This window comes from Oncorhynchus nerka, linkage group LG1 (genome assembly GCF_034236695.1).
Source record: "Oncorhynchus nerka isolate Pitt River linkage group LG1, Oner_Uvic_2.0, whole genome shotgun sequence".
NCBI classification, from domain to species: Eukaryota; Metazoa; Chordata; class Actinopteri; order Salmoniformes; family Salmonidae; genus Oncorhynchus; species Oncorhynchus nerka.
Window position 1 is genome coordinate 9,887,269 of NC_088396.1, and position 23,500 is coordinate 9,910,768.

Genomic DNA, 23,500 nt, shown 5'->3' on the forward strand with positions numbered 1-23,500 from the left:
TTGTTTTTCAAAAATCTTACACAAGACTGTAATTGCAGTCTTTGTGTTGATTGGTTAGGCACACAGTAGTAATTTATTAGAATAGCTGACTGAAGATGTACGGACATTATCACACTACTGGCAATGGGCTAGAATAAGAGGAAGTTTGCCAACATGGATCATATGTTGGCAAAGAGATATGTGAAGGTATGGAAAAAAATTTTGGGGGGTGGTGCTTCCATAAAACTTTTTTCCTGTATCTACTTGTATTTATTTCTACATGTCTGATCTTCTGTCTGCAATCCTGACTCAGTTTCTTTTATTATTTTAACCAGTCATCTTTGTCGTGACTTTAACATTATTCTGAAGACTGTTGTTTATCTAATTGGTTTTGGGGGTGACCAGAGAGATATACCTGCTGGAGCGCGTGCTACAGGTGGGTGCTGCTATGGTGACCAGTGAGCTGAGATAAAGGGGAACTTTACCTAGCAGGGTCTTGTAGATGACCTGGAGCCAGTGGGTTTGGCGACGAGTATGAAGCGAGGGCCAGCCAACGAGAGTGTACAGGTCGCAGTGGTGGGTAGTATATGGGGCTTTGGTGACAAAACGGACGACACTGTGATAGACTGCATCCAATTTATTGAGTGGGGTATTGGATGCTATTTTGTAAATGACATCGCCGAAGTCAAGGATCGGTAGGATGGTCAGTTTTACGAGGGTATGTTTGGCAGCATGAGTGAAGGATGCTTTGTTGCGAAATAGGAAGCTAATTCTAGATTTAATGTTTGATGTGAGTTTGGAAGGAGAGTTTACAGTCTAACCAGACACCTAGGTATTTGTAGTTGTCCACATATTCTAAGTCAGAACCGTCCAGAGTAGTGATGTTGGACAGGCGGGCAGGTGCAGGCAGCGATCGGTTGAAGAGCATGCATTTAGTTTTACTTCTATTTAAGAGCAATTGGAGGCCATTGAAGTAGAGTTGAATGGCATCGAAGCTCGTCTGGAGGGTTGTTAAAACAGTGTCCAAAGAAGGGCCAGAAGAATACAGAATGGTGTCGTCTGTGTAGAGGTGGATCAGAGACTCACCAGCAGCAAGAGCGACATCATTGATGTATACAGAGAAGAGAATCGGTCCAAGAATTGAACCCTGTGGCACCCCCATAGAGACTGCCAGAGGCCCTAACAACAGGCCCTTCGATTTGACACACTGAACTCTATCAGATAAGTAGTTGGTGAACCAGGCGAGGCAATCATTTGAGAAACCAAGGCTGTCAAGTCTGCCGATGAGAATGTGGTGATTGACAGAGTCGAAAGCCTTGGCCAGGTCAATGAATACAGCTGCACAGTATTGTTTCTTATCGATGCCGTTTAAAATATCGTTTAGGACCTTGAGCCTGGCTGAGGTGCAGCCATGACCAGCTCTGAAACCAGATTGCATAGCGGAGAAGGTATGGTGGGATTCAAAATGGTCGGTAATCTGTTTGTTGACTTGGCTTTTGAAGACCTTAGAAAGGCAGGGTAGGATAGATATAGGTCTGTAGCAGTTTGGGTGAAGGGTGTCCCCCCTGTTGAAGAGGGGAATGACCGCAGCTGCTTTCCGATCTTTAGGAATCTCAGACGACACGAAAGAGAGGTTGAACAGGCTAGTAATAGGGGTGGCCACAATTTCGGCAGATACTTTTAGAAAGAAAGGGTCCAGATTGTCTAGCCCGGCTGATTTGTAGGGGTCCAGATTTTACAGCTCTTTCATAACATCAGCCGACTGGATTTGGGAGAATGAGAAATGTTTCAGGGAGCGTTTGACAGTGATGAGTGGAGGTCGTTTGACCGCTGACCCATTACGGATGCAGGCAATGAGGCAGTGATTGCTGAGATAAGCAGAGGTTGGTTAGGATGATATCTATGAGGGTGCCTGTGTTTACGGCTTTGGGGTGGTACCTGGTAGGTTCATTGATCATTTGTGTGAGATTGAGGGCATCAAGCTTAGATTGTAGGATGGCTGGGGTGTTAAGCATGTTCCAGTTTAGGTCGCCTAGCAGCACGAGCTCTGAAGATAGATGGGGGCAATCAGTTCACATATGGTGTCCAGAGCACAGCTGGGGGCAGAGGGTGGTCTATAGCAGGCGGCAACGGTGAGAGACTTGTTTTTAGAGAGGTTGATTTTTAAAAGTAGAAGTTCAAATTGTTTGGGTACAGACCTGGATAGTAGGACAGAACTCTGCAGGCTATATTTGCAGTAGATTGCAACACCACCCCCTTTGGCCGTTCTATCTTGTCTGAAAATGTTGTAGTTAGGGATGAAGATTTCCGAATCTTTGGTGGTCTTCCGAAGCCAGGATTCAGACACGGCTAGAACATCCAGGTTGGCAGAGTGTGCTAAAGCAGTGAATAAAACAAACTTAGGGAGGAGGCTTCTAATGTTAACATGCATGAAACCAAGGCTATTACGGTTACAGAAGTCATCAAAAGAGAGCGCCTGGGGAATAGGAATGGAGCTAGGCATTGCAGGGCCTGGATTCACCTCTACATCACCAGAGGAACAGAGGAGGAATAGGATAAGGGTACGGCTAAAAGCTATGAGAATTGGTCGTCTAGAATTTCTGGAAACGAGAGTAAAAGGAGGTTTCTGGGGGCGATAAAATAGCTTCATGGTATAATGTACAGACAAAGGTATGGTAGGATGTGAATACAGTGGAGGTAAACCTAGGTATTGAGCGATGATGAGAGAGCTACTGTCTCTAGAACCATCATTGAAACCAGGTGATGTCATTGCAAGTGTGGGTGGTGGAACTGAAAGGTTGGATAAGGTATAGTGAGCAGGGCTAGAGGCTGCTGTGAAATAAGAGTGAAATAAGCCAATAAACACTTACCAGAACAGCAATGGACAAGGCATATTGACATTAAGGAGAGGAATGCTTAGTCAAGTGATCATAAGGGTCCAGTGAGTAGTGAGGTTGGTTGGGGTCACGGCGATTTAGACAGCTAGCCGGGCCATCGGTAGCAAGCTAGCATTGGATGGAGGTCTGATTTTAGCCACCTCATGCATTTCCGTCGGTAGATTAGTGGGGTTCCGTGTGGTAGAGGGCATCAATCCAATTGGCAAAATAGATATAGTTATAGTGACCCAAGAAAAATTGTCTGATAGACCTATTCAGATAGCAGCCGATAAAAGACAGCTAACGATTAGCGGACCGCAGATGGGCATTCAGGTAACGTCGCGACGGAGGGGCCAGATGGATAACTCCATCCGGCCGATAACGTCGGTAGTCCAGTCGTAAAGGTCCGGTGGGGCTCCGCATCGGCAGTAAAATGGGTCCGGATAGGTGATTGTAGCCCAGGAGTGACTGATGGAACTCTTCAGCTGGCTAGCTCTGGAATAATTGATGTTTGCTCCGGGAGTGATGTAAGCCAATAGTCACACGGATAGCAGCTAGCTAGCTGGGAGATCCAGGTGTAAATGTCCAGAGCTTGCGGTTGAAATCCGGGGATATGGAGAGAAAAATAGGTCCAGTATGTTCTGGTCTGAGTCGCGTTGTACAAAACTGGCGATAGCTTTTCGAGCTAAAGGATAGCTGATGACCACAAACCATGGTTAGCTGAATACTAACGTTAGCCAGTAAACTGGCTAGCTTCTGGCTAGCTTCTGGTTAGCTTCTGGCTAGCTTCTGGCTAGCTTCTATTGTGGATTTCAGATTTGAGGTAAATATATATATATTTTTTTTAATTGGTGAGGCGGGTTGCAGGAGAGTGTTTTGAAGTTGAGTTTTTGGAAAAGAAAATATATAAAAGATATGCGAAGAAAGGTGTAAATATATATATACATGGGACACGACAAGATGAGGACAAAGGACGTCTGACTGCTATGCATGTTGGGTAACCAACCATCTCCCAAATCAAACTCTAAAAGGTCTTTACCTATCACATCTATAAACAGTCAACCTATTAATCATAACCTCGTATCATATCACCATTCTGGACAGTCGTAACCTCCTTGCATCTGCAAAAACCAAGCCTTACTTATGATCCAGTACTTCACAAATTGGTTTAATTATTTATTTACTAGCTAATTAAATGGGAACACAGGATAAACATACCCACTTTACATCGGTTATTGACTGGAAACTTCATACGCTGAAAACAGGTCCCTAGCGGAATGACAACAACATTGATGCTTGTTAAAGAATCGATGGAGAGGGAGAGAAAGAGGGACAGAGACCTACAGTAACCAAATATTCCTTCATTGAATTGTATTTTTTTTCTGAATGTCAAAAGACTGAAGGAGGAGACCAGCCTAAATTTGAACCTTCACCTATGTTATTCCTTAATTGAATTGTATTTTTTTCAGAATGTCAAAAGACTGAAGGAGGAGACAAGCCTCCTTGAAGAAAAGCGGCACAGCTGGACATCAACGGCGCTGTGCTACAGGAGTGGGTTGCTGAGGTGCAGCAGTGGCCTGAAGGTATATTAGTTTCTGAACAAATAGAGCAAAAACTCAAAACGGACAACCAGAAAAAGTTTATTCAACCCACAAGCATGTATTTTTATACCTTACGACTAGGCACCACCTTGCATGCCTACGATAAAGCATCATTCTCTATTGTTAGGCAGAAACACAGTATGTTCCTCTCACTGGTAGTGTCATGACCTGCCTAAGTCTAGGACTTTCTTGGGCGTGGAAGTGTGTGTGTGTGTTAGTGTTTGTGTTTGTGTAACTGGCCTGCCTTATGAGGAACTGAAACTAAACTGTTGCTCTTTTGCCTCCTTCCTTAGAAATATTAATATTCAGCGACATGTTTTGAACAGAATGTGAACTTTCTGCACTTCCCCTAGTCTCAGTATCTTTCCATACATAAACTTCGAATTCACCATTCATTGACCCCCAAAATGTACAATTCTTATACAAGTAAAGTAATAACTATGTTCTAATATGATGACAGGAAAAATTATATTTCAAGCCAGAATCCAACAGGTAGAAAAGTGAATGTTTTTCATAATTGACTGATGTAAGTGGAGTTACGTTTGTAACATGCCCTATGTTTGACAACCACACTTCAGGATAGTCAGACAGGGCATCTCCAGAAGAAGACTGAGGGGTTTTACCTCAGTGTGAACCAGAGGAAACACTACCTATACTGTTTGACAGGTAGGGCCCAACAACAATATGACCTCAAACACATTATTAATCAAGCAGTGAAACTGATTTGTGAAATAAAATGCATGAGTTATACACATCATACCATGTTTATGATCAAATGTAGGCATGGCCTATGTTATGAATTGATCTAATGTAAAACATTTCATTAAACTAAGAAATTACATCACCATAAACAGCAGAGTACCTTGTGAGCCAACACTCTGCATGGCTTGTATATAATGTTATAACTGTATGACAACCAATGCTTTAGAAAGGAGTTGATTGCTTTGTACTCGCTTTGTTTGTGCCTCTATAGTAGCTCTACAACTTATAGTTATGTAACATATCTGGATCTACAGTTCGTCTAATCACCCCATTGTATTCAGACGGCAACAAGAGGAGGCATCAGATTCAGAGAAATTGTTGAGTACAAGGCAGCCTTGACAGCAGACAGAGCTTCTCAGTGGGTGAGCTGCTCAGTACTAACAACATTGTGGGGCCATGGGAGAGACTTGGCACCAGTAAGTATATGATTGCAGAAGGTATCTATTGTGATTACATTTTTACCTTCTCATTGCTGTTGCTCTGTTAAATACTGTACCTCAGAGTTTTACATCTCACAGGCAACCGCCATCTCGCCATCAAAAAGGCAATCTTCAACAGACTGATGTTGGTGAACGGACTGCAGGAGGTGAAGAGGCACTGGGGGAGCCTACAAAGAGCAGGAGCTCTGGAGGCACTGTGCCTACAGCTGCAAGATCAGAGTAAGTTAAGGCTTATACTATTTTTGGACTGAAGATTTTGTCTTGCTTTACAAATACACTCTGCACGGTGTTGTGGAATTGTCAATCATTTAGCGCTTTACTTATTACTTTTAGGTAATGCAGTGGAGGGAGGAATGGCCTTCTCTGCCTCCTGAAGAGAAGATTGAGTGAACTGACACAAGTCCAAGGAAACACCAGGAACACCTAGCAAAAGCTAGTCCTATTGCTGAGAGCTCAGATGACAACTGCTATGCTTTCTGAAATCATTCACCACCCCTGCCTCTGCTCTCTCGGGAGCAGCCTGGTCTCCTGACGTTGACCCCTGACCCCTCACCTTCTGAACCCATCCAGAGAAATATAAGCAATGTGTTATTTCAGTGCATTTGTTGCCATGTTTCCTCTCCTCCCGTTTCTTCCTGTCGTAGACTATGGCGACATCATCAGCTTCTAAAATAAGTAAGTGACGTAAAGGTCTTCATAAATAAATGCATTAAGCACTAACAAGTTTGTGTGTGTGTGTGTGTGTGTGTGTGTGTGTGTGTGTGTGTGTGTGTGTGTGTGTGTGTGTGTGTGTGTGTGTGTGTGTGTGTGTGTGTGTGTGTGTGTGTGTGTGTGTGTGTGTGTGTGTGTGTGTGTGTGTGTGTGTGTGTGTGTGTGTGTGTGTGTTTCAATCGATTACATAGTATGAATTAATTATTTTGACATAATAAAAAGTTGATGCCCCTTGCAATGTCACAGCATATGATTTGATAGTTGTTTTGCCAAAATGAATTGATGTCTGTTCAATACACAGTTCACAAACTATAGCCTGCTAAGAAAGGCACCTGTACCAATACTGATTGATATAGGTTATGAGCAGTGAGCCTATCTACTAGTTATGAGCAGTGGATTGGTCAGAACAACTTAGTAGACCTAGTGATTTTCTTGTGAGTAATGAGAAAACAATCATCAAAAATGATGGGAATATTGCATTTTGAAAAGCAAATACTTAGATTGAATATGTAGGCAAATTCCGACATCAGTGGACCTGCATTAGGGGTGTCATGAAGAATTAGGGCATTTTGAGGGGGCTGATACAGTATTGCACTATTTAGGCAGCGCAGGGTTCCTGTTACCATTTGTAACAGGGAACAACTTATTAGGCTATAGCTTATTATATTACCAACTGACCTTCAAATAGGCTACAGACAATTTCTTCGACCTCATGGCTTGGTTTTTGCTCTGACATGCAAAGTCAACTGTGGGACCTTATATAGATAGGTGTGTGCCTTTCCAAATCATGTCCAATCAATTGACTCCAATAAAGTTGAAGAAACATCTCAAGGATGATCAATGGAAACAGGATGTACCTGAGCTCAATTTCTCATAGCAAAGGGTCTGAATTCTTACAGGACCAGTCAAAAGTTTGGAAACACCTACTCATCTACTCAACTCAAGGGTTGTTCTTTACTTTTACTATTTGTATACATTGTATAATAATGGTGAATAAATAATACTATGAAATAACACAGATGGAATCATGTAGTCTTCGTGAGACGCAGAGTAGGTGTGTGGATGTGTGAATCCCACCGTGAAGCATGGAGGAGGAGGTGTGATGGTGTGGGGGTGCTTTGCTGGTGACACTGTCTGTGATTTCTTTAGAATTGTGTCATCGGGAAAAGCCTCTATCAACCCTTGATACAGTTTGGAAATCAACTTTGGAGGTGTGTCAGACTGCTTTAAAATAGCATTTGGCTTGTCCAGGGTTTGCTGCACAGAGAGAATAAAGTCTTGCATCTGAAGAATTCCCCTCAGCTCCGTCACAGAATAGTATTCTCTGGCTGCCTGACCCTGCTGAGACCCCTGTCCCAATCTGATTATCCTAAAATGAGGCATTATCCAATAATAGAATCAATGGTTCAATAAATTAAATTACTTCCAGATCCCAGACTGTAGCTTTAAGCTGACGCTGCTGTCCTGTAGCTACTGTAGGTCTACCCATATATTCAAGATGGACATTTATATAATTCACAGATATTAATATACTGCAAAATTCACCTGAGCTCTGTAGACTGGTCTTCCCTGGCTGTCTGACCCTGCTGGGACCCCTATCACCATCTGATCCTGCTAAGACATGATGTTGTGTACTGACTGTGCACTAGAGGGTTGGTCGGCATCTTTCATGCTGCGGGAGGTCAAACAGATTACTTTGGGATGAAAATATTTTTGTTGTCCCGTAAATGATTTGGAAACGGTCCTCTTTCTGGATTAAAATCACGTTTTTCGCGTTATTCACACACTCAGAATTGGCTGCTTCAACATCAACCTCTTCGTGTTTACATTTTTGGCATGGATTTATTTTGGGCCATACTGGTACTGTCATAGCCCTATCTGTTTCCTTCCATATACTTCCTGTAATGAGACTGTATGCTTTTTACAAAATAACTGTGATGTTCATCTCAAGCAGTCAGTCAACCACATAGAGAGCACACCCATGACAGTGAGTTGAGGGTTACATAGGAGCTGCAGCACAATGACTCTTGTGAGTAGCGTCCATACTTATATATATATTATATATATATATATTTAAAGTGTATATTTTGTTGATACATTTTTTTACTAGGATCAATAACTGTTTTATTACTAAATTTAACAATTGGGACTTTCTATCTTTAGGAGAAGAGAATTGTGATTCATGTTTTAATGTAGACTAATAATAATGTAATATTGTGCCATAGGAGATCAAGGATTTAGGTTCAGGATTTATATTTATCAGCCTGTAAGGATTTGCATAAAATAAGTCTCCATTACACTTGAGGCATATAGTATACCATATGATTATTCCATATACTACCACAGCATATACAGCATAGGCCTAGAATGTGAAGCTAGCACCAATGTGTAACTGTACCCTGAGATAATTTGGTTGATTTATAAATACATTTAAAAATTTAAATAAATAAGAAGAACTAACATTGTAATTCTAATGACCAAGTAAAGAAGCTAAACAGACGCTCAACGAAAATAAATGACAGCAACTATCCAAAAGTATCACAAATGAAAGTTCATTGCCTGTTTTATCAGGCTTTTATTGGTTTATTCATAGCCGACAATGGAGCATTTAATGTTTCTAATATTAACAAATTTAGTTTACTCATATTTGTGGCAGATTTCTCACCTTTTCCTAAACGATAGTAAGGCAAAAAAAGGGAGACCGCTCATGCCTAAGAGGAGTGAATTGCTTAAGTACTTCTAGCCAACTATTTAAGAAGTGAGATATTTCACAAGAGTTTGGGACAATTTCCCAGACCCAGATTAAACCTATTCCTGAATGAGGAGTACTCTCAATGTCCAGGAATTCAGCCCCATAACTTTGTAGACTCATATGTACTGAATGACTGATTGTCTTCCAATTCACAACCTGTTAGCTATACCGCGCTGGGCGGTAACATTTAAAAAAAAAAAAGTGTTCTTAGATACCCGCCTGGATAAATAATGGTAATGAATCATTTAAATACTGGCAATGGAGGACATTTAATTTAACAACAGCTATGCTTTTGAAAGATAATTTGATCTCTTTTACTCTCTGTTCATATTAGTGGCTTTGTATTCAGCAGGGAAGGCTCCTGTCACGTTCTGACCTTAGTTCCTTTTTTATGTCTTTATTTTAGTTGGTCAGGGTGTGAGTTGGGGTGGGCATTCTATGTTGTTCTGTTATTTCTATGTGTTTGGCCTAGTATGGTTCTCAATCAGAGGCAGGTGTCAGTCGTCTCTGATTGGGAGCCATATTTAGGTAGCCTGTTTTCTATTGTGTTTTGTGGGTGGTTGTATCCTGTGTTAGTGTTTTCCCCATACGGGACTGTTTCAGCTTGTTTGTACTTTTGTTCTGTTGATTTATTAAATATATAATTATGGACACTTACCACGCTGCACATTGGTCTGATCCTTGCTACTCCTCGGAGGAGGAAGAAGAAACACATTACAGCTCCTCAGTGTAGGAAGGGGAGGACTACCAAAATATATAGTGATACATAAAAAGTGATCCTTTTTAGATAAAACAAAATAAATATAACTAAATGACTAATAATAACTAAATATAGTGCATTTGAAAAGTATTCAGACCCCGTCAATTTTTCCACATTGAAGTCCAAGTCAAGGTAAGCTTTCGGTTTTATTAATTTATTGCCACCCGGGCCCGCCGGTGTTACTGCTACACTGTAGCGGATTTAATAACAGGTTAGTTCTAGTAGCTATTGACAATGGCGTAAACTAATATGGTGACACCACAGTAGGGGCTGCATGAGGCGGTTGTGGTATAAAAAGTTTGGAGTTTTTTTTTTGCCTGGTTACAGACAGCTGTTGTGTTGGGCACTGAAGCGAAAGGAAAAACATGAGAGGAGGAGAGCATGTAGATGTGAGAAGGAATTATACAACGAGCATTCTGACGATGCTGTTTGTATGTGGCTGCTGTGAAAGATGCACTACGCAGAAAACGCTCCGCCGTTTCCTGGTTGCTGAAAATCTAATAGTTATCCTAATTTCAGTTTGACAAAACGAAAAAGTGTAGTGTAATCATTGTACCATGTAAACCGCTGTGAAATGTATTTTTCATAAACAAAAATATTGTATTTTCAGCTGTTTAAAGCTGGCGTACAAAATCGATAGTAGAAGACTCATAAGCGAAACTTGGAAACGGGAAGCGGAGATATAGCGCACATAAAACAGATATATTGCTTCTTAAACTTGCTTTCAAGGACAGATCTATAACTCACATTTCTATATTAATTTTGTTGGGTCACCCAAAAAGTTACATATTACAGCTTGAACTCTGTGCTGGTGATCAGGGGTGTATTCATTCCGCCGATTCTGTTTGGGTGGAGGGGTGGGTAGATCTGCTTTAATATTGATGGATTGTGGCTTCCATCTACAGTATATTTGTCTGCCTCATTTCCAAGCCCCCATATATATATATATTCTCCGTTTGGACACACCTTGTAAAATTCTAAAAACCTGTTTTGACTTTATCGTTATGGAATATTGTGTGTACATTGCTGATAATTTTTCTTATATTTAATCAATTTTAGAATAAGGCTGTTACGTAATGACGTGAAAAAAATCAAGGGGTCTGGATACTTTCCAAAGGCACTGTATATGCACGCAGTACCAGTCCAACGTTTGGACACACCTACTCATTCAAGGTGTGGCCACTAAATATTGACCCTCGGAGACAGTAGTTGATATTGCTCAGAATATTGGACAGTGGCCGTGTGTGCATCATATTCTAATAGTATACAGTGTGTGTTTATCTACAGTGCACTTTTACTGGTGCTTGAATGGTAAATATAGATGACTGTAATAGTCTTTGACATTTGGTCATGATTGATGGAGTGACAAATGGCTGTTCCCTCTTTCTGTCACCAGGAAATGTATCCGTGTGTGTCTCTCCTGCTCCTGCTGATGGGCAGAGGTGGTACGTTTTTAAAAAGTCAGCAAAATCACCTCTTGATTTTTTTAAATACTCACAATTATAATATGAGTCATCCTGTGTGTGTCTGTCTGTGTGTGTGTGTTTGTGTGTCAGCCATTCCCCTAGTGCTCTCCGAGGAGGTGAAATGTTCCAAAACGGTGATCAACTCCTGCAGTGACTGCATCAAATCAGGAGCGTACTGCACGTGGTGCAAACAACTGGTGAGGAGAGCTATATACAGTAAGAAGTCTGATGTTTACATAAAAATTCCCTGTCTTAGGTCAGTTAGGATCACCACTTTATTTTAAGAATGTGAAATGTCAGAATAATACTAGAGATAATTATTTCTTTCAGCTTTTATTTCTTTCATCATATTCCCAGTGGATCCACAGACAGTCAGACCTCTTGAAACCAACTGAGAGAGATGGTCTTAACTAGGGGTCCTACTAATTTAAAATTCATTCCAACACATTTTACTACAAATTCAGAGTGGATTACAGAGCAACTCCATCACTAGCTGCAGATTTGTAACTGGCTAATGTGATTCTCCATTTGCCATTACAGGATTGCTTCTGTTTGGCGTAGACAGAGAATTTTCGATCAGCCTTAACTTGGCGATACTATCTTTGTTCTCAAATCGGCCAAACATGTATATTCTAAAATGTCTGTGTCAAGTTGCAGGTAGTTGAAATTAATAAAACATTATTAAAATATGTTTTTTGCTCCATGAAGTAATCCATTAATGTGTGTGCCACAATCTTGTCTATTTCAAATCATGAAAAGCGGCACTTCAGGGTGGACCCACCTGTATTCATCAATAAGAGAAGATTTGAAATAGACAAGATGACGGCATGCACATAGTTGGATTACTTCATGGAGCAAAACATTCTCTCTTTTAATAACGGAGAATTGTCTAAATTCAAATGAATCACCAACATTTTAGAAGATACATGTTTGGCCGAATCACGAACGAAGATAGTATCGCCTATGCTGTAGGGTGATTGTCCTAAAAACAGTTTTAAAATGTTTTATTTCAAAAAAGTTTTTTTAATTTTTTAAATTTTTTTAACTAATTTGAATAAAACACAAAACATTGCTGTGGATTGTCCATAAATCATAAAAAAAATGTTTACATTGAACTAATATATTTATTGCGTACAAACAGTGTCTGTGGACATGTCTTATTACCGTAACAATTTTCAAGTTCCTGTTAAAACTCCAATCAGTTTTTGAATAGTTTTATTCACCCATGATGCATAATGTAGAAGAGTAGTCCTTAGATGAGCACAAGTTAAGTTAATTTGCTTACAATGCACTCAGAAAGTATTCATTATTCAGATTTCCCACATTTTGTTACATTACATCCTTATTCTAAAATGTATTCGTTTTTTCTCATCAATCTACACACAATACCCCATAATGAGGTTTAGACATTTTTGCAAATGTATTTCAAAATAAAAAACTGAAATATTACATTTACATAAATATTCAGACTCTTTACTTAGTACTTTGTTGAAGCACCTTTGGCAGCAATTACAGCCTTGAGTCTTCTTGGGTATGACACTACAAGCTTGGCACACCTGTATTTGGGGAGTTTCTCCCATTTCTTCTCTGCAGATCCTCTCAAGCTCTGTCAGGTTGGATGGGGAGCTTCGCTGCACAGCTATTTTCAGGTCTCTCCAGAAATATTAGAAATGTTTGGGTTCAAGTCCGTGCTCTGGCTGGGCCACTCAAGGACATTCAGATACTTGTCCCGAAGCCACTCCTGCGTGGTCTTGGCTGTGTGCTTAGGGTCATTGTGCTGTTGGAAGGTGAACCTTCGCCTCAGTCTTGAGCGCTCTGAGCAGGTTTTCATAAAGGATCTCTCTGTACTTTGCTCCGTTCAACTTTTCCTCGATCCTGACTAGTCTGCCAGTCCCTGCCACTGAAAAACATCCTCACAGCATGATGCTGCCACCACCATGCTTCACTGTAGGGGGGGGTGCCAGGTTTTCTCCAGACGTGACACTTGGCATTCAGGCCAAAGAGTTCAATCTTGGTTTCATCAAACCATAGAATCTTGTTTCTCATGGTCTGAGAGTCCTTTAGGTGCCTTTTGGCAAAGTCCAAGGGGGCTGTCATGTGCCTTTTAACGAGGAGTGTCTTCCGTCTGGCCACTCTATCATAAAGGCCTGATTGGTGAAGTGCTGCAGAGATGGTTGTCCTTCTGGAAGGTTCACCCATCTCCACAGAGGAACTCTGGAGCTCTGTCAGAGTGACCATAGGGTTCTTGGTCACCTCCCTGACCAAGGCCCTTCTCTCCCTATTGCTCAGTTTTACCACTGTGTTCTTGGGGACCTTCAATGCTGCAGACATTCTTTAGTACCTTTCCCCAGATCTGTGCCTCGACACAATCCTGTCTCGGAGCTCTATGGACAATTCCTTCGACCTCATGGCTTGGTTTTTGCTCTGATATGCACTTTCAACTGTGGGACCATATATAGGTGTGTGCCTTTCCAAATGATGTCTAATCAATTGAATTGACCACAGGTGGACTCCAATCAAGTTGTAGAAACATCTCAAACATGATCAATGGCAACAGGATGCACCTGAGCTCAATTTCGAGTCTCATAGCAAAGGGTCTGAATACTTATTTAAAAAAGGTATCTGTTTTTATTTTTTATAGATTTCTAAAAAACAGTTTTCGCTTTGTCATTATGGGGTATTGTGTGTAGATTAATCAGGATTTTTAAAAAATCAGTTTTAGAATAAGACTAATGGAAAAATGATGGAAAAAGTCAAGGGGTCTGAATACTTACCGAATGCACTGTATATGTCTTCAGAATGATGTTCTTATTCTCAAACACCCCCTTTACCCCACGTGGCCTTCTCATTACCAAAATAGCTCAAATTGGGCTAAAGTCTGATTTAATTTGATCATAATTGTATAATTTAATTTGAAATATTTTTATTTTCAGTGTTATGTTTATCAGGCCTTTTCATTGGGGGAGCATTTTTTAATATTTTTTTATAGTAAAAATATGGATTTGTTTTACTTTTTTGGATATCTAAAACTGCTTCGGTAATTGGCATTTTGTGAAAATGTTGGTAAAATGTATAATATCTCATTAAAAAACATAATAATAATTATGAAATAGATAAGTACAGATGCTCATCTCAGTGATTCAAGAGGACATTTCTTGAAAAAATACACTTGAGAATTGTTTGGTGTTATGGACAGTTTTGTGAGAATGGCCTTGTAACGGCTGATGGAGAATCACATTATCCCGCTGCAAATCTGTAGCTACTTCATCACAGTACTTTATTAATTGAAGCCAGTCTGTTCCATTCCCAGAACTTCATCAAACCAGGGGAGCAGGAAGCAGCTCGCTGTGACACCTGGGCTCAGCTCATAGAAAGGGGCTGCATGGAAGAAGACATCATATCTCCCAAGAATGACTTTTCTTCTTCTAAGAACATCTCCCTGTCCAACACTGCATTGGACAAGGGGGAACCCATCCAGCTCCGTCCTCAGGAGGTCAATCTGAAGCTCAGACCAGGTGAGGGTTCTCAAAATGGCCAAACTGGGTTGTAAAAATGGCCACCATGTAGTGATGTGACGTTTGATACCGGATATCTGAGGCATGGGTCGAAATTGCGATGCAGCTAACTTCAAAGCAGTCGGCAGATACGTGTATCACTTTATCAGAAGTAAATCGTGATGTCCGAAGATTCGCTTGAATACGTGCTTTTTCAAACCGTGTGTTGCAAAATGCGAGATCCCACTGATTTCGCCATGGTTCTGGTGCCTTCTTGGATTCCAAGCTGCTTTTTAACACCAACCTCTACTGGAACCCATACTTACAAATATAGTTTGGGTTTTGTACTAAAGTAGGTAACTATGTAACATTCAGGAAAATGAGAATATGATCCCATTGAAGACGCACTATTTTTAAAATTGTTTTATGTGAAACCACACTTTCTGCACTGTTCAAATACTTTGTTTTATTTAGTATAGTTTAAACTTCTGTCGTAAGCATGATGTAAGTTGTGAAGGATAATGTAAGATGCAAATCTGGTATTCCAACTGACGAGAGGCAAACAAAGCCAATGACTTTCCGCTGAACCATGTAGATTTGAGGAAAAGAATGGAGAAAGATAAGCCAATCACACGCTGCTATTTAGTGCTGACCATTGCATTGTGAACAGATAATGAAACTCCGAGTAATTAACCATTTTTCGGCACAATTTGGTGAAAGCACCAAAGCTGGTGCAAACTTTCTGAAAGCCTCAGTTTCCCATCACTACCACCATGTTCTGAAAATGGATAAAACCACACCTGTTTTAGCATGGGCAGAGCATTTTTTTCCACCAATTAGTCAACTGGGTTGAACTTTTTATGGGTTAAATGAGGATAACAGAATTTCATTCAGGTCAGCACCAGGGATCAGCCAATTAACTAAACTCCTCAGCGAACATTTCCTAACTATAGGTGGCAGTAAATCACCAACCTTGGCTTTAAGCTCTCTATCCAACTCTATGGCTGTAACAGATTCAAAGTAGTCAAATGTAATCATGATAAAAGGATCTTAAAATGGAAAATAAACATCCTCAATTTCATCATTACTGTTATCCTTGCAGTGTATGTTTTTATGACAGTAATACATATTTTCATTCACTTTTTACTTTTCTCTTGGGCATTTCAGTTTTCACCTTGATGTTGCTTTTTTCAGGACTGCCTCATACATTCACGCTGGACTTTCAGAGAGTGGAGGGCTATCCTGTTGATCTCTACTACCTGATGGATCTCTCCTACTCCATGGAGGATGATTTGAGGAGCATCAAGACTCTGGGAAACGAACTGTTTAACGCTCTGCAAAGCATCACAAAAAAAGGACGAATCGGTGACACCATCTCAGATCAGATAAAATTGTTCAAATACTATTTGATTATTTTATTTGCATTAGCTTCAGTTTGCCTTGGGTTCCACGTGGGCAGGGCTGGCACTTTTGGGACTTTTCTATTAGTTCCATTCCAACAGCACAGCTAAAGTATTTCAAATGATTTCAAATAGTATTTGAATCCAGGTCTATCTCAGCTCCAATTCCTACTCAAAATCAATGTGTGTCCATGAATCTCATTTCTATAACCATTATCTTTTGCTCTAGGTTTTGGCTCTTTTGTAGACAAGACTGTCCTGCCGTTCACCAACACCAACCCAGAGAAGCTGAATAAGCCATGCGCCGAAACAGAGATGTACTGCCAACCTGCTTTTGGCTACAGACATGTTCTTAGCATGACGGAAAACAAAGCTGCGTTTGAGAGAGAGGTCAACAAGCAGCGGATCTCTGGGAACTTAGACTCCCCCGAAGGGACGCTGGACGCCATCATGCAGGCTGCAGTCTGTGGGGTAAAAGTAGTCTAATCCCACAGGGCAAAAAATATGTTGAATCAACATTCTGTCAACATACTGACGTTGAACATCAGTGACATTTTTGGTTAGCCTGTTGTCGAAGCAGCATTGTGTATCATAGATAAGTACATAAGTTGCCATGTACTGTACATCAACTCCTCCTTGGAGTTGAGTGCAGACTATAGTTTATTAAATGAACCTCCGTCTCGCTACGCTTCAATACTTTAAAAATGTTCATTCTTAAACACTTACTGTGTACCCATGTTTGTCCTCTGTTGTTGCAAGTCTTTCTTCATTAGTTGAATCAATACTTTTCAATAAAACGTTAGTCAAATACACCCACCGACTGTTTCCTGATTGAGATCCAATTGGCACATGCGCATTAGCACTGAGTTGCCATCTTCGAGCAACAGCAATAAGGAAACAGTCGGTGGTTGTATTTGATTTAATGTTTTATTAAAACGTATTGACTTCACCTAATGAAGAAAGACATGTAGAGACTAGGAGTCAGAGGTTCATTTCAATGTAGAAGTAGTACAGTAGTAGTAGTAGTGGTGGTGGTGGTAGTAGTTTATCTATCAGACGCTTTTATCCAAAGCGACTTAGTCATGCTGTCATACATTTGATGTATGGGTGGTCCCGGGAATCAAACTCACAATCCTGGCATTACATGCTCTACCAACTGAGCTACAAAAACTATAGTCTGCGCTCAACTCTGTGGAGGAGTTGAGGTACTTGGCAAGTACAGTAGATGGGTAGCCCTATATAGACAAACAGGGAAATAGTCCACTTCTGCAACACACAATTCACACGGAGATGTAGTCGGCCTATTGTTATTCCAACCATTTTCATAATTCAATGAAATGGAGCAGAATGATGAAATATAAGGTAAAAATATAAGGTATTTCTGTATTTTTACACAATACAATAGGCTGCAGTAAAAAAAAAAGGGTACTGCTAGTGTAGCACTCGAAAGAGAAACTCAGGCCCCTAACAATGTATGATGAATACTTTTTCACCTCTTTGTCATTCATTTTACATGACGCCCCAAATTGTTTTCCACAGGAAAGGATTGGCTGGAGGAATAGCAGCACTCGGCTTATCGTCCTGACCACCGACGATGGCTTCCACATGGCAGGGGATGGCAAGCTGGCTGGCATACTGGAGCCCAATGATGAGAGATGTTACATGGACAATAACCTGTACAGCAAGAGCAATGAAATGGTATGTGATGACATGCGGCGCACTCAGATCAGTATCATTGGTCCTCAACAAAACTATATGAAACATACCATAAGAGATTATGAGAAATGTAGTGAATGGAACAGCATGACTTTAGAAGCCTGCATTCCAGTCCATTTGTCCCTAAACAATTGCATTGTTGAGGTTGTACTAGTTAAGTGTCTCTGCATGTAGGACTACCCATCTGTTGGTCAAGTGGCTAATCAGTTAGAGAAGAACAACATTCAGCCAATCTTTGCTGTGACGAAGAACATGGAGAAGGTATACAGGGTAAGTGGACTCTTTCTTTCCTTCATTTTTCCTCTGTCTTTCTGTTATTCATTTGAATGTTGTCTAAAGGCCCTGGGTTTCGGCACCAATATTTTTGACACACTTCAACATATCTAATGCAGGCACTTATTAATCCTGTGACATAATCAGCACCTTTATTCCAGGAACTCAGTAAAATGATCCCCAAGTCTGAGGTCGGAGTGTTGTCCGCTGACTCCCATAATGTCGTTGAACTGATCAAAAATGCCTACAACGTAAGACCTTTATAATCTTTTGTTATTAACTTAACAAATCACAAACAAACAAAACAACTGTACTCCAAGAAATCATATTGTAATTATGTGTGAAACTTTACTTGAGTTCAGTGGTGGAAAAAGTACTAAATTGTCATACTTGAGTAAAAGTAAAGATCCTTTTAATCGAGTCATTTTCTATTCAGGTAAGTCACCCAGTAAAATTCTACTGTCTGGTTTTAAATGTACATAAGCACAGTGGGAAAAGTAGTTAGTCATACTTGAGTAAAAGTTCAAGTAAATACCACGCATCAAATTCCTCATATTAAGCAAACCAGACGGCACGATTGTATTGTTTTTTATTTATGGACAGACAGGGGCACGCGCCAACACTCTTAATTGACAAACTCAGTACTTGTGTTTAGTGTGATATTTATAGGTACGTGAATTGGACCATAATTCTGTCCTGCCTGAGCATTTGAAATGTAACAAGTACTTTTTGGTGTCAGGGAAAATGTATAGGAGTAAAAAGTGCATATTTTCTTTAGGAATGTAAGTGGAGTAAAAAAAGTACATATACCCTCAAACTACTTAAGTTTTACATTTAAAGTATTTTTATTTAAGTACTTTACACCATTTTTACTTAAGTACTTTTACAACCCTGCTGGAGTTCATCATAAACTTGAAACTCTAGTATCTCTAGGAATAAAGTGTCAGTTTGGATTTTCTTGGGTTGTTTTTTTCTGGTGATGTAGCGTTGGTGTCAGCTCTAAGACTTTTTTGTGTCTCTGACACAGAGGCTCTCCTCCAAAGTGACGGTGACTCATGATGCTCTCCTTGACAACGTGAGAGTCACTTACACTCCACTCTGTCCTGAAGGGGGACCCTCAGGGGACAAAGGAGTGTGTAACAATGTGGGAGTGGGACAGATGGTAAGAGCTCAGACTATCCCATACCAAAAATAATATGGTAACACTTAACTTTCATGAATAAGCATTAGACTGTTGACAAAACATTCATTAAATATGTATTTAATTACTGGTAAACATGTATATGCATCTAAAAGGATTATAAGCATTATAATTAATATAATGGCTAATTAGTGAAATGTATTATAAAGTGTTATACTTTAGGAAAACATTTAGTTACATGATATATAGCAACAAACATTATCCAAACAGACAAATTCTAAAAAAAATCCTCTCTTCCTCTCTTGAATTCCTCTCAGGTGTCTTTCAATGTAACAGTGACAGCGGATGAATGTGTGCAGAGTGAAATGTCTTTCCTGATTGGTCCGTTGGGTATGAAGGACAAGCTGAAGGTGAGCTTGTCGACTCTCTGCAAGTGTGAGTGTGACGACCCTGTGCCGGTCGATTCCTCGTACTGCAACGGGAAGGGCCAAGTCAACTGTGGCATGTGCAGGTAAGGCAGGCATTGGCCGGGATATTTAAAACATAGCATGCACAGTATTATCATTCTTATTTTGATTTAGTCAATATTGAATTCAATATGTGATTCATGATTCACCCTCCTTCCCGCTCTGCGTGCATTGAGTCACCTGAAAAACAAATGGCCTTCTGGGAAACATGATTGATATGATTCATCTATTTTCTATACTGTTTTTTTTCTTCTCTATATTCAGGGGGGACAAAACACAGGCACCACGGTGGGAGGGGGGGGACATGTAAAGTATTCACAGCCAAATGTACAGATTGCTTATTTTCCCCAACTCTGTGTAGTTGCAAAGCCGGCTTCGTGGGCCAGAAGTGTGAGTGCTCCATCGGGGATAAGGACGAGAGCTCTCTGAGAGCGGCGTGCCGGAAGGACAACGGCACGGAGTGTGAAGGACGAGGGGACTGTGTGTGTGGCATTTGCCAGTGCTACACCTTACCAGGTGGCAGCACCTACTACGGCACGAATTGCGAGTGTGAAAACGAGAGCTGCGAGAAGTTCCAGAACAAACTGTGTGGAGGTGGAGTCTGATATATAGGAAAATACTGTATCAATTGGGGGGGGGGGTAGATAATAGATAGGAAATATAGATGAAAACATATGCGTGCATTTGTGTATAACAATAGAAAGAACACGTTCTGTTAATGACAGTTCCGTTCTGATTTAAGCTACATTCAAAACTCTGACATAAGATCACTTCTCTGTGTTGAAGGGAACGGAAAATGCCGTTGCAAAAATTGCGAATGCAAACCCGGGTACGAGGGCACCTCCTGCCAATGCAAGAAGTCGGACGAGCAGTGTCGCACACCAAGCGGGAGTGTGTGCAGCGGCAGGGGCACGTGCAAGTGTAACCAGTGCAAGTGTATGGAGGGCTACCAGCGGCCCTACTGTCTGACCTGTCCCGCCTGCCAATCCACCTGTATAACCAAGGGGTAAAATGGCCTGGGCCCTCCTTTTCCACTCACATAACCACCTCTTTCACTGGCCCCTTGGGGTAATGTTGTTGGAGCCATTGTGACCACGTTAAAAGCCACAGGACAACGATGGCTACCATGGATCGTAAAGGAATACCTAGGAGAATAGAAAATACAATTTCTGGGTGTTGCCATCTTACTCAAAACGTTTTTGAATCAAAGCATGCGTTTATGTGTTAATAAAGAAGAGAGGAAACGTTGAGCAATGACGTTTCTCACTATTTACCTCTTGTTCTTCTGTTTTCAGGAAATGCATTGAGTGTCTGGGCTTTCAGACAGGCCCATTCAGTAAGAACTGCTCCCAGGCCTGTACGAGTATTAGTGAATTCAAGATGGTGGAGACGTTGCCACCTGGTAAGCCTTGTGATGTGAGGGATGTGGAGAGCTGCCGGGTGTTCTTTGCCATTAAACAGTTGGACGGAGAGGACAACTACACCGCCCAAATACTAAAGACCAGAGGTAAGAGACATGTCTTGTGCAACTGAAAAGTATGCCCATGTTACCTTCATTGCCCACAGAGACAGAAATGTGTGCCGGGGTTAATTGACCGACCATATTGTTTGAAGGGCATCAGTCATCTTTTTAGTCAGCTTAATCTGGGTCTAGGAAATTTCCCCTAAATGCAAATATATAAACTATCAGTTACATTTTTTTACCCCCAGGTAAGTGGCAACTTTGCTGATGTGGGAAAGCTAGATTTAACATGGTTAGACGCATCTTAATTGCATGTTAAACTGCTAGAGGGAAAGACGTCAAAACGAAGTGTAACCAAGTGTTTTCCCAGCAGAAACATAAACCTGTGATGGCTTCCAGGACTGCCTAAACTGACGTTTGTTTATGTCCGTCCTAAACGTGTTAGAGTGTCCCAAGTTGCCAAACATCTATGCCATCATTGGAGGCTCCATCGTAGGCGTGACTGTCATCGGAATCCTGATCCTGCTCTTCATCAAAGTCTTCTTCACATTGAAAGACCTGAAGGAGTACCGCAAGTTTAGGAATGACGCGCAGAAAACCAAGTGGTCAGATGTGAGTGACATTTGCTTGCGCATAAAAAACATCACTTTGTGGATGGCAGAACTGCACAGCAGTGGTCTACACTACACAACCTATTAACCTTGTATGTCAGTTGCCCTAAATGTATGGCTGGCAAAAACTGCAGCTATGGAAAAACATGATGCTGTGTCTATCGCTCCAGACATCTGAGTTCCAAACATTACGGCTCTTCTGTAATTTCTCGTTTGTCCTCTCAACAGAATAAGAATCCAATATTCCAGGAGGCAACCACCACCGTGGCTAACCCTACCTTTAGTGGAGAATGACTTCAGAGAAGTCAGTCAAGACCTTCGGTTGGATGCAAATGCATACATTTATTGTTTCTGTTTTAATGTGCATTTATGTAGATTAGTTCATTTAATTTATACATTGGTCTGTCTTTTTGTGTGTCCCGAGTCTGAACATTTAGAGAATGGCTGGAGTGTTGCTACATGATCTTATGTCTAGTTGGAGTCAATTCCATTTTGGCTGGATTAAATGCAGGAATTTGTTTAGAAAAGCACTGAATAGTTTTGTGCAAACCTGGTTTTATTTTGTTTGGGATTATAAACTGTTGTGTAAAAAGTTGGACACATTGTTCAACTTCATGAAACTTATTAAAGGCCCAATGCAGTCAGCGTGATTCTCCAGTGTTTTATATATATTCCCACACTGAGGTTGGAATAATACTGTGAAATTGTAAAAATAATGATAATGCCCTTTTAGTGTAAGAGCTGTTTGAAAAGACCACCTGAAATGTCAGCCTGTTTTGGTGGAATGGAGTTTTGGTGCCTGGTGACATCGCTAGGCGTAAATTAGTTGATAGACCAATAAGAAATAGTAACAAACCTCTCTGCCAATAACAGCTAGTTACTCAGAAATTATTTGATATCGAGATAAAATGGCTGCATTGGACCTTTAAGCAATTATTTTTGTAGCTTTTATGTAGTTATCTGCAATGTACCATGACTGTACATCATCATGAGTAAATAAATAAATAATAAAGAAGCAAGTGAATTATGAAATAAAACTCTCTTGATTTGATGGACTCCAGTTCATGATTCAAAGAAAGAGAATGTGATGCACTCTGCAGTCATCACAACAACAGAGCACATTTTATTAATAACCTACAAATATCTACAATTGTGTACACTAGCAGTGCTTCTCTCCCTTCTTTTCTCTATATTGTTAATATTCAAATTTATATTATAAACAAATCTCTCATCTTCCTATTGTGTGTGGGGGGGGCTAGGGAGATAGGTGGGGGAGCTGGGTCTCCTACTCACGAGTGTTGAGGTTGGGTCCTAGCCCCTCCTTTGAGGGCCTGCAACAGTCCAGAGCACTTTCACAAAGGGAGAGCCATGGAGCTGAACTAACCATTCGCCCAACACCTCAGGCTTACATAAGCCTTGGGAAGGGGAGTTGAGAGTCCACCAGCCCATGCAGCCCAGGAGGGGAGCAATCAGTGGCAGCCAGTCAATGAGGGAAGCAGCTCTGAGGTGCAGGCTCTCTTTATCTCCTTCCAAGCACTTCCAGGCACCACCACCACCGCAGCACCAAGGGGCTGGTTAATGAGTTGGAG

The 23,500-nt window shown here is 40.8% G+C and overlaps 1 protein-coding gene and 1 long non-coding RNA gene across 6 annotated transcripts; both read left to right on the forward strand.

Moving 5' to 3' along the window:
• The first annotated feature begins 5,006 nt into the window (after window positions 1-5,006).
• LOC115130740 (uncharacterized) lies at window positions 5,007-6,456 on the forward strand. Its single transcript, XR_003863831.2, has 4 exons — window positions 5,007-5,122; window positions 5,500-5,634; window positions 5,737-5,877; window positions 5,992-6,456. It is a non-coding gene; the product is annotated as an uncharacterized LOC115130740 (long non-coding RNA).
• A 1,845-nt stretch (window positions 6,457-8,301) lies between these two features.
• On the forward strand, window positions 8,302-22,960 carry LOC115135865 (integrin beta-2-like). Of its 5 annotated transcripts, none has more exons than XM_029671051.2 (16): window positions 8,302-8,398; window positions 11,278-11,326; window positions 11,438-11,544; window positions 14,658-14,862; window positions 16,036-16,206; window positions 16,471-16,712; window positions 17,781-17,939; window positions 18,132-18,227; window positions 18,392-18,481; window positions 19,258-19,392; window positions 19,689-19,882; window positions 20,200-20,432; window positions 20,625-20,844; window positions 21,134-21,345; window positions 21,746-21,912; window positions 22,140-22,960. In XM_029671051.2, exons 1-16 carry the CDS (start codon window positions 8,390-8,392, stop codon window positions 22,203-22,205), a joined length of 2,355 nt encoding a protein of 784 aa, XP_029526911.2. In that variant the 5' UTR covers window positions 8,302-8,389; the 3' UTR covers window positions 22,206-22,960. The 5 variants fall into 5 exon arrangements, with proteins under 5 accessions (XP_029526911.2, XP_029527002.2, XP_064857680.1 ...); XM_029671142.2 differs by having other exon boundaries at window positions 11,278-11,323; XM_065001608.1 differs by lacking the exon at window positions 8,302-8,398 and adding an exon at window positions 9,832-10,013 and having other exon boundaries at window positions 11,278-11,323.
• The last annotated feature ends 540 nt before the right edge of the window (window positions 22,961-23,500 follow it).

Bases quoted from the DNA above. Each gene is read 5' to 3' on its own strand.
- LOC115135865 (XM_029671051.2), top strand. The intron at 11,327-11,437 runs GTACGTTTTTAA...TTTGTGTGTCAG, and splicing joins CCTGCTGATGGGCAGAGGTG to CCATTCCCCTAGTGCTCTCC. The intron at 16,207-16,470 runs GTGACACCATCT...CTTTTGCTCTAG, and splicing joins CACAAAAAAAGGACGAATCG to GTTTTGGCTCTTTTGTAGAC.